The 10599-nt window shown below is 49.7% G+C and overlaps 4 protein-coding genes across 4 annotated transcripts; 3 read left to right on the top strand and 1 right to left on the bottom strand.

Moving 5' to 3' along the window:
• Positions 1-126: 126 nt before the first annotated feature.
• TrAFT101_006055 (uncharacterized protein) lies at positions 127-3018 on the top strand (the record flags this gene model as incomplete). The annotated part of the gene is made up of 9 exons (XM_066127647.1): positions 127-214; positions 282-529; positions 650-921; positions 991-1190; positions 1254-1510; positions 1573-1899; positions 1963-2145; positions 2207-2785; positions 2846-3018. 9 exons carry the CDS (start codon positions 127-129, stop codon positions 2909-2911), a joined length of 2220 nt encoding a protein of 739 aa, XP_065983760.1. The 3' UTR covers positions 2912-3018.
• A 517-nt stretch (positions 3019-3535) lies between these two features.
• NUO24 (NADH:ubiquinone oxidoreductase 24) lies at positions 3536-4635 on the top strand (the record flags this gene model as incomplete). Its single annotated transcript, XM_024909859.1, has 3 exons — positions 3536-3658; positions 3816-4106; positions 4282-4635. The coding sequence occupies 3 exons, from the start codon at positions 3536-3538 to the stop codon at positions 4633-4635; spliced, it is 768 nt and encodes a 255-aa protein (XP_024760580.1).
• TrAFT101_006053 (uncharacterized protein) lies at positions 4282-7411 on the bottom strand. The gene has a single exon (XM_066127646.1). The coding sequence runs from the start codon at positions 6741-6743 to the stop codon at positions 4974-4976; it is 1770 nt and encodes a 589-aa protein (XP_065983759.1). The 5' UTR covers positions 6744-7411; the 3' UTR covers positions 4282-4973.
• A 1347-nt stretch (positions 7412-8758) lies between these two features.
• On the top strand, positions 8759-10473 carry TrAFT101_006052 (uncharacterized protein). Its single transcript, XM_066127645.1, has 3 exons — positions 8759-9100; positions 9155-10221; positions 10286-10473. Exons 1-2 carry the CDS (start codon positions 8775-8777, stop codon positions 10149-10151), a joined length of 1323 nt encoding a protein of 440 aa, XP_065983758.1. The 5' UTR covers positions 8759-8774; the 3' UTR covers positions 10152-10221; positions 10286-10473.
• Positions 10474-10599: the final 126 nt, after the last annotated feature.

Raw genomic sequence — 10599 nt, 5'->3', positions numbered from 1 at the left:
CCGACATGTCCCGTCCGCCAGTCATCCATATATAATCAGATTCTCCCCAAGTTCTCATCTAATCTTATCTGATCTGATAATCTTTACCCATGGTCTCCTGGCTCCTCCGCCATCTCCATGTCTACCATGGAGTCCAAGACGCCAGAGGATGCCGAGACTGGAGAGATTGGTCAGAGCAGAAGATCCAGCATCTCTGAGGACAAGCGCCCATCAGGTATACAAATTCCATCATTCGTTTGTCTTTTGTAGCTGGCCCCCCAAACTAACAGACTCTTCCATAGAGGAATCTAGAACGCCGACGCAAGAGGTCCTCTTCGCTGCTGGAGTCGGACTCCGGGCCGATGACCCTGCTCTGCCATGCCTCACTCTTCGCATGTGGATGATTGGCATTGGCTTCTGTCTCGTAGGCAGCGGTGTCAATACGCTGTATACATTCCGGTTCCCATCAGTCACTTTATCCCAGTCTGCCATCCAGTTCCTGGCGTACCCTCTGGGCAAAGCTTGGGAGTTTGTCGTCCCGGACTGGGGGGTGACTCTGTTTGGCACCCGCCACAGCCTGAACCCTGGCCCATTCAACTACAAGGCATGTATCCCCCCTTTTTTGAAAAATATGCGAAATAACAAACGGAATCTGACCGAATTATTGTAGGAAAACATTCTCATCTACATCTTAGCCAACCTGAGCTACCTGACCCGTCTAAGTGCCGACGTCTTGACCGAGCAGCGCGTATTTTACGGTGCTGATACCAACTGGGGCTTCGAAATAACCATTACGCTCGCGACAATCCTTTTTGGATTCTCCCTGGCTGGTTTCGGCCGGTCCCTTGTCGTCGAGCCAGAGAGTTTGGTATGGCCAGGCGTGCTTGCCAACACGGCTTTAAACGCAGCTTTGCATCCTGCAGGCAAAGAGGATGAGACTGAGTGAGTCTTCTAACACACGTTATTGATACAATTTCTTAAAGCAAAGCACTTCATCTGACATGTATCCAGGGCCAAATGGAGATCTTCTCGTTACAAATTCTTTCTGGTTGCCTTCTCGGCTGCATTCGTCTGGTATTGGTTCCCAGACTTCATCTTCCCAGCGCTGGGATATTTCACATGGGTATGCTGGACTGCGCCTCGCAACCCAGTCGTAAACCAGCTTTTTGGCATGAAAAGTGGCATTGGTCTTTTGCCATTTACATTTGACTGTAAGCAGCAACACTTCCTCGATATGTACATGCAAAGTCTCACATACCATTTTTGAAAACAAGGGTCGCAAATTTCGTACATTGGCAGTCCGCTCGTTGTCCCGACGTGGGCCATCCTCAACACCCTTGCTTCCGTCGTCTTCTGGATCTATGTCGTCACCCCTGCGATATACTACACAAATACTTGGCTATCGGCCTATCTCCCTATTCAAAGCAACTCCATATACGATAATATGGGCAAAGTATACAATGTCAGCCGTGTCATCAACAGAAAAGACGGTTTCATATTTGAGCCTGAGAAATACGAAGAATACTCACATGTACGATAAAACTTCCTTTCGCTCCTCATATCCCAACCCCCTCATTAACACTTTGTACCTAGATTTATCTTCCGGTCACTTATGCCCTGAATTCTTTTGGTCTATGCTTCGCTTGCATTTCCTCACTATTTGTCTGGATGTTCCTTGAGAAACGGCACGAAATCGCCAGGGTATTCCGAGAATCCCAGCTTTCCACCTTGTTTGGGCGCAAGAAAGATGCTAGACCAAGTCTTCAGCCTCAGTATAACAATGTTCCCATATGGTGGTACGGAATATCCTTTCTCGTATCCATGGGGCTAGGCATCTTTGCCTGCGAGTTTTATGCTGTGCAGCTGCGCTGGTACGGAGTTATCTTTGCCATGTTTGTGTCTGCAGTCTTCTACCTCCCGGTATGTACGCCCACATTCTTCACAATATTAAGCATAATAATAACGACTTTAATCCCCTATTAGCTGTCTTGGGTCTATGCTACCACAAACATGAGAGTCCAGATTGACATCTTTTGCCGCATAATCGCTGGCTATGTGTGGGAGGGTAAGGTCCTCGCCAACATCTGGTTCTTTGATCTGGGCTACATTTCCGGCATCAAAGCTCTCGCGTTTGCCCAAGATCTCAAACTCGGAATCTATTGCAACGTAAGTTGATGTCGCCCATCTTCTTCGACTGCATTTTGAACATGCTAACTTTTATATGAAGATCCCACCAAGGCACTTATTCGTCGTCCAAATCGTAGGCCTCATCATGGGTACACTGGGCCAAGTTGCTGTTCTAAATTGGGCCCTGGGCCATGTTCCCGAAATTTGTTCCCTGGCTGCAAAGAACGGCTTCACATGCCCCTATTCTCGTACTCACTTTAACACGAGCATGGTCTGGGGTGCTTTGGGGCCTCGCAGATTCTTTGCTGACGGGACTCTGTACCGTGGCCTTTTGTGGTTCTTCCTCATAGGAGCTATTCTGCCTATCGTGGTATACGGCATGAAGAAAACTTGGCCGAAACAGCGGTGGCTGGAAAAGATTCACGTCCCCCTGTTTCTTGGCGGGCTGAACTACATCCCTCCCGCCTCTGGGACAAATTACGGCAGCTGGGTCATAGTTGGCTTGGTCTTTGGCCTCTGGATCAAGAGAAACAGTAGAGGCTGGTGGCGGCGATACAATTTCGTGCTCAGCTCAGCGCTGGACTGTGCCACTGCCATCGCAGGCATCATCATCTTTTTCGCCATTTTCTACACAGGAGCATCCGATAAGTTCTCTTGGTGGGGAACCACTGTGTATCAAGTTCGTTATTCTCCCAGTGTGTGATGATTCTTTAAGCATCAGCTAATGGCTTTCCAACAGGATACTTGCGACTGGGACAGCTGTACATATAAGACAGTTCACAAAGGGCAGACGTTTGGGCCGTAGCGGGGGCTTGATAACCATTGGTAGTAATGAATTTGAGCGATTTTTTAATAGATTTCTGAATTAAATGTCGTCGAGAGATGTCAATTTTGCTATATACAAGAGAATACATATATTCAGGACTCATTCAGCCCTTAGATTTAGTGATACTACCTAACCTGTCTCTCGTAGTGGAGGTACAGAGCCTGCAGCAGATTTCTGTATCACAAACTGTCATCGGAACACCGAAGGCCGTATAGCAAAACAAAATATGCAAAATATATAAACGAGTTAATTAATATATAAACGAGTTAATTTTCAAACCATTGATCTAAAAAGATGCACATGTCTGCGCTCAAGGCAGAAAAACAATCTGCTCAGCAGCGCAATTCGCTGCAATGAGGGAAATATACACCCAAGTATGTACACATGAGCCCATTTCCCGGACTTCAGCCGTCCCAGCCAATCACCATCGTCCATTTTACAAGCAAGCTCCAATCGCATTGGACGGTCCAACTCCCGAACGGTATATGCCATTTCAAAGCTTCAAATCTGCCACCACCCGAGCAGCCTCTCTTCCTCCTCCTCCTCCCCGTCAAGAGCCTCTTCCGCCCGCCGCCCGCCCGCGCAAGCCTCAATCCTCTCACAATGGCGAGCAAGATCACGCCCTTCCTCCTCCGCTCCGGCGCCCGCTGCGCCTCGCGCGTTGCCCGTCCTCAGATCCGCGCATTCTCCATCACAGCCAGCAGGCCTAGCGATACCCTCCAGGTGGTAAGTCAAAGTCGCTCCAAAGCCGTCCACTACCTCGATCCGCTGTCAATTTGACGCCGCTGCACTTTGTCGACAAGTAGATGGCTGCCATGCAAAAAAGGAATTTCACATTCAAAATTATCACGGCACAAAAAACGCTGACCTCAACTGCCCGCAGCACCGAAACACACCCGACAACAACCCCGACATCCCCTTCAAGTTCAACGCCCAGAATGAGAAGCTCATCGCCGAGATCCTTAAGCGATACCCCGCCCAGTACAAGAAGGCCGCCGTCATGCCCCTGCTGGACCTCGGCCAGCGCCAGCACGGCTTCACCAGCATCAGCGTCATGAACGAGGTCGCCCGCCTGCTCGAGATGCCCCCCATGCGAGTCTACGAGGTCGCTTCCTTCTACACCATGTACAACCGCACCCCCGTGGGCAAGTTCTTTGTCCAGGCCTGCACAACGGTACGCATTGAACCCTATCTTGAAAAGCTACCCAACTACCTATTCCTCCTCCAATGCCATTCCATCATTTTGGCAATCATTTAAAAAACGAGGGGCAGCATCACTATTCAAGATTTTTAGAGAAGAAAAAAAAAGTGTTAAAAAACATACGACTAACCCCTCCATGTAATCCCAGACCCCCTGCCAGCTCGGCGGCTGCGGCTCCGACGTCATCGTCAAGGCTATCAAGAACCACCTCGGCATCAAGCAGGGCGAGACCACAAAGGACGGCCTCTTCACCTTCATCGAGGTCGAGTGCCTCGGCGCCTGCGTCAACGCCCCCATGATCCAGATCAACGACGACTACTACGAGGATCTCACCCCGGAGACCGTCGTCAAGCTGCTCGAGGACCTCAAGGCTACCGGCACCACCAGCAAGGCCCCCATCGCAGGACCCCTTTCCTCCAGAAAGTCGTGCGAGAACAGCGCCGGCCTGACGAACCTGACATCAGAGCCTTGGGGAGCGGAGAAGACGAGATCGGATTTGTAAAACTACTATTTTAAAATATCAAGGAGGGGGTAGAGGCGGCGGCAAGGCAGTATTTGACACGGGTTTTTAAATGTACATAACGCCATGTTGAATGCCAAGAAGATAAAAAAGTATAGAACATTGTGCAAATGGCGGACGTGTACAATGTAATTGGATTTTAGTAATGCAAGTGTATGCTCCTAAACGAGAGACGTTGGCATTCGCTTTTTTATTTTCCTTAGAAAACCAGTAAACAGAGACGCTTATTTCAAGGCTACTACTGCCCAAAGTTTTTTTGTTTCGCAATCTTTACTCATGTGCAGCCATATCAAAAAAAAACACGATATAAAGGAAATAGTTTAAACAAGCCTCAAGATCCATCCCTCTCCACGCCTCCTGTTGTTATCATCCAAGCCACCCCAAATCACAATTCCAGTTTCCTCCAGGTCAGACATTGGGGCACTCGCCAACCAGCCCCGACCCCGCGGCATTTCCAAAACCTCTTCGTCATAAGGACCCATGGTCACCTTTGTCCACTTGCCTTCGCCCGTTTTGCGTCCCACAGCTTGTAGCATGGCCGCCGTAAAGCTCGCGGCGGTCATGCCCACCGGCGGGACTTGAAAGAGCCATACGTCGTTATGGGACTTGCCAATGCCGGTATGGCTTTCCGAGCTTGAGGTTGCCTCGCCCATGGTCAGGACGAGATACTCGGTACCACCACCAATGGTGATGGCCTCAAGAGAAGACACGCTTCGTGGCCCGGGCCAAGCTTGAATATTCTCCGAAGAAAATTCTTTCGAGGAAGCTTCCGGTGCGTTTTCATATATGGACTGCCATCCGCCACGGGCCCGTACCGACACCTCACCGCGAGTAACCCGGTCATCAAACATCTCAACTTCGAGGTTCAAGAAATCGACCTGGCCTCCAATCTCCCTCTGCCCGTCGAATCCACCAAAGCGGAAAATCCGGCTCTTACTGATGCAGATCGATGTGCCTGAGCGGGAAGGTCCTGGTGCCGCGGGCAGTTCAGTCCACGTTCGCGAGTGGACGTCAAAAGCCCAAAGGTCACTAGTACGATCACCGCTGGCATTAATACCAGCATGCACGAAAAAGGTACCGTAACCATCAGTCTCCTCATCACTCGCGTTTTCGGCGACGTGACCAACGATGGGGTCCTGCGGAATGCCCGTCTTGGAAGTATCGCCAAGCGCCCACTCCTGCCAGCTCTGAGCCTGGGTTGGCGGGGGAGGGGCAAAGTCGCGGGGTCGGTCTGTCGCTGTAGCACAGTGATAGCTTCGTGGTGCTGGGTGAGGGATGATCGATCCGCCCTTGACTGCAGGGACGGGGTCAAGGTAGGTCCAGAGACGGGTGCGAGTATCAAAGATCCAAACTCGGCCGTTTTCATCAAGAGGCCTCATGTCAGGACCAGCGTAGCCGCCGAATACGAATATTCGCGAGCCAATGACGGCAGTTGCATGCCCAATTCGTGGTGGAGGGACGTCGCCAAGATCTTGTGTAGCTCGCCCCTTGCCTTTGTCAACAGATGCCGGCTTGGTGTCGCTCTTGGTCTCGTCAGTCTGCTCCGTATTGCGGCTTTCGCCACTATCGCTCTCTTCTTCTTCTCCGACTTCCTCGCCAAGATCTTCAGCCTTGGCCTTGGCCTTGGGACTCTCAGCAACATCCACTGCTGCGTCATCTGATTTGCCCTTTCTACCCTTGTCCTGAATTGACGTCGGCGTGGGGATAGTCGTGTCCGGCTTTGCTTTGATTTTGAAGTAGTCGGCACCGGCGCTGCTGAAGGGAAGACGGATGACGAGCATGTCATTATCAACGGGTTCGCGGGGAGTGACTTCGCCACCGAAGATGTAAGCGCAGCCAGAAACGATATCAAGAGAATGCGAGGAGCGAGGCACGGGAGGGAGATCGATGCGCTCCCAAGTGCCTCTCATGCCCTCTTGATTGGGCTGCCTCCGGAATGCATCGAGTGTGAACTGGCGCATGACGGGCAGAGGAGGCAGAGAGGGCAGAGCAGGCATTGAAGGCATCGCCGGCATAGAGGGCAGATTGCTCTGCGCAGCGTTCCATGCCTCTGTGGAACGGCGCTTGATGGTGCCGCCAATATTCTCCATGGTGGTGATGGATGGCTTCCCCGGGATGGCGGTAGAATCAGGGCAGCTGAGGCGGCGATGGAATGTCGAAAGATGATAACAAGGGAGGCTACGAGGAAGACCAGCAGCTCCAGCAGCCCAAGAAGAGGAGCTTGGGACGGATTAGTGAGATGCAAGATGGTTGGCTGCTGACGCTGGTTTGGCTTGTGGTGGATGGAAGAGAGACAATCGGGCAGATGACGTACGAGCACCTATTTCAGTCCTACCTGGTAATGGGTGCTGCCGGTGCCTGTGGACGAGCGACTAGGGAGGCCTTGTGAGCCCCTAGCAGACGCCAAAAGACATGGAGCTCCAGGGCTTCGACGCCGTGCCGTAGCGACCGCGGCCGAGTCTCGATCGTGTGGGCTTCGGGGGCTGTGATCCCTTCAATCGAGGGCGGGTGGAGACCCTGTCAGCCAGCGTGAGGCGGAGCAAACTGGGCCAATCGAGGGGCGCGGGCTATCGAATGGCAAAGCCGGCTGCTTTTGCTCTCCCATGATGCAGCTTTCCATCTTGGTGTATGCAAGTCAGCATCGAGCAGAGCAGAGCAGGAATTGGTGCCGCTTCGTGCGTTTCAACGGCCTTTCGCTAAGATTGAGGCATCGAGGTGAGCTGACGGCAATCGCTAGCGGGGCTTAGCGTGCCGCTTCACGGCTGGCGGGGCGTTCAGGCTCTATTAAGGCTTTAGAAGTGCGCCCACTTACCCTGTCAAAACACATGTCAAAGGAATGATGGGGGTATTTGGACTTGCGGGATGCCGCGTAATCTAATCATTGACGGCATTACAGAGGTTGTCCTTGGCATCAAAGTCAATCTATACTAATTTTGATTATATTAGGGACAAGCAGTTTAACGTCGCTGCTTGTGTGAATGAAATTATTACTGCCTATGTAATATCTCTTGCTTTCCTAACTTGGTCGTATACGCCCCATTCGCAAAACGTTTTACCTCCTGGGAGGCATAGTCCCCAAAGAAAAGAGGCCATCATGAAAGCTAAGAATCATTTTATCTGGAAGAACGTATATTCTCTTTTCTATATAATACCTACCCTATACTAGTAATCATTCGAGATTTTTGTAAGGAGGTCTTGCCACAACGGCAACCTACGTGTACATGTAATTCGGTCAGCAGCTTAGCTATGTCGCAGACTAAGCTTAGGCTTGTCAAATTACCAAGCCGAGAACGCACCTCTGAACTGGCTTCCATACCTACATATAAACACATCCTCAGAAATCTAGCTTCTGAGGCTTTTATTTAGACCATGAAGCGAAAACGAGTCACGGAATCATTTGATCTGGCTTGTACCCCCTCGTTCTTTCAAAAATGAAGCTGTTACCGCAGCTAAAAGTCATTTTGCATAGCGAACTTGAGTGGTTGCCCCCCATCTCATCTTATAAAAAGAAACCCATTCTCTCTATATGCTAATGTGCCGAGCCAAGAGCCCAGTTTATATATTCATTACAGCTTTCTGCTTCACCTTGAAAATAGGCTGCAAAGCTTCATCATCTTATTGCAGGTAAGCCCTTGTAACTGGTGTACTAATATATACTTAGAACCAAAGCTTTTGTCCTTGAAAATCTTTAGTGTTATTCATTACTAAATCCTGGATTTACAGATCCACGGTACATCTTACTAGGCATTAAGTGGGATGAAAGCAAAGTTGAGTAGAGATTTGAAATCACAGTTAAAATGAGATGATATCTCAATATTTCTGCTATCCTACAGTTCAGTGGATGCCCATGCAGTTTCCCAAATTCTTTAGCAAAATAATTACTAGAGATCAAGAAATTACTAATGCATTTAGAATCCTACATAGTCTTACAGAGCACAGACGTCGGTAGTCGGCGTTAGTCGGCGTTTAGGTAATAGAATCAACCGTGAAGACTCAGACACAAACACTTATATACATACATACATATACATACATACATATATATATATAGGCATTCCAGTCAAGGCTTTTTTTTTGTAGAGAATAGGTAAACCAAATAACTCGCTTCTTATATATCCATAATGTCTTTCTTCTCGATTAAAGTCGCCGCAGGGCGTAAAGTAACGCTTTTTGCATCCATTTCCAGTTTACTTCTGTCCCATGTTCATGGCCAGTTTATTCCGGAGATTGATGCAACATATTCTTCTCCCCCCAAGCCATTCTCTCTCAGCGTGAATCCTTCATTCATCGAGACAACGCGGTTCAAGGTGCAGTTAGGCAGGATAGCCAATGACCTCGGAGTGGCCCCTTTTACTGACGGGGTCTCGACTGAGATGGCTGCAACTCTTCAAAACTACTGGGTTAATGAGTTCAATTGGACATCCATACAGGAGCAAATTAACAAAAAGTCCGTTTCCTTTTCCCTAAAGAGACTCAAAGCACAGCTAACATGGGATGGCAGTTTCACAATGTTTACCACAGTTGTCAAAATAGACGATCAGAACTACACAGAGCCAATACCGCTTCACTTTGTGCATCATCGCTCAAATCGTAGCGATGCAGTTCCCCTTCTCTTTCTCCACGGCTTCCCGGGCTCGTTCTTGGAAGTCGGGCGAATCATCTCGTCATTGACTCATCCGCCTAACTCGTCTGTGCCAGCATTCCACGTCGTAGCGCCGTCTCTGCCCGGCTTTGGATTCACCCCTGCCCCCGTGCATGCCGGATTGGGCCCGATCGAAGTGGCTCATGCGTTTAACGCCTTGATGCACCAACTGTCCTACCCACGATATGTGATCCAGGGCGGGGATCTCGGGTCTTTTGTCCTTACCTATCAGGCTGCTCTCCACCCCGAGAGCGTAATATCTGTGCTCTCCAATCTTTGGGTTCCTGCTCTCACCGCGGCGGATATTGCGCGTTTCGATGCAAATGAGACGACTCCAGGAGAAACAGCGTATATCCGCAACATAACAGCCTACCAGAGAAAAGGCGCCGGCTATCTGTTTCTGCAGTCTACGCAGCCCCTGATGGCAGGCCATGCTTTAACCGATTCCCCCCTGGGTTTTGCGCTTTATATCTTTAACCTGATGCAAGAGCTCGGGACCTTCTACCACTGGTCGCTGAGTGAGATCATCACCTGGGCCATGATGTACGTTATCCAAGGTCCTTACCCGGCAACACGGACCTATAAGGAGTTCCGATTCGCCGATCAGATTGTGGGCACTGATAGCTCTGGGCCAGCATTGTTTGTTAATGTCCCAGTTGGTGTTACACAACGCCCACAGGATGCCGGATGGGGCGTTCCCCTGGACTGGGCGCGTAGGATAGGCAACGTCACCGCGCTATATGTGCATGACTTTGGGGGCCACTTCGCAGCGTACCAGACACCTGACACACTGCTAGATGACTGTTGGCGCTTCTGGGGAAATAAAAGCGCATCTGGCGTAGGGAAAAGTCACTAAGTACTTGTAGTAGGCCCAATAGACTACAACAACAGGATGTTCAATCGAGACTATTAGCACTTTATTAACAGTAAGCACTCAAACCGTATGTTTGCTAATAATCTCATTTATTTATCTTATTATTTTTTATAAAGCAAATGTTTAACTTGGGAGTGCTAAGCATCGCGAGAGTGGAGTAGGGGAATAGAAATGCTGCTGTTGCTGGTGGTAGAACAGATAACTGATTAATAAAATCCGTTACTTGCGTTGCAAAGGAAGCATCAAGTAGTCCGTATACTTTACCCTCTCAGACTAAAATTGTCTATATGCCAAGAATCATATGATAGTCTCAGCTCGGTATGTTTTCTGTACATGATAGATGCCGGGTAGTGCGGCCAAGTTGAAGGGCGTTGAGAGGTAGCCTACAGAGTGCCTTCCTGATCCTTCTAAGCAAAGAATCTATCTGGAG

The sequence above is a fragment of the Trichoderma asperellum genome, chromosome 3 (assembly GCF_020647865.1).
Source record: "Trichoderma asperellum chromosome 3, complete sequence".
Lineage (NCBI taxonomy): Eukaryota > Fungi > Ascomycota > Sordariomycetes > Hypocreales > Hypocreaceae > Trichoderma > Trichoderma asperellum.
Note: the sequence above shows the minus strand (reverse complement) of the source record. Positions and strands in the feature narration are given on the sequence as shown.

What these genes read in the sequence shown, in the direction of transcription:
- TrAFT101_006052 (XM_066127645.1), top strand. Translation starts at nt 8,775, where the DNA reads ATGTCTTTCTTCTCGATTAAAGTCGCCGCAGGGCGTAAAGTAACGCTT. An exon ending in CAGGAGCAAATTAACAAAAA is followed by an intron (nt 9,101 to 9,154) that starts GTCCGTTTCCTT and finishes ATGGGATGGCAG; the next exon opens with TTTCACAATGTTTACCACAG.
- TrAFT101_006053 (XM_066127646.1), bottom strand. Translation starts at nt 6,743, where the DNA reads ATGGAGAATATTGGCGGCACCATCAAGCGCCGTTCCACAGAGGCATGG.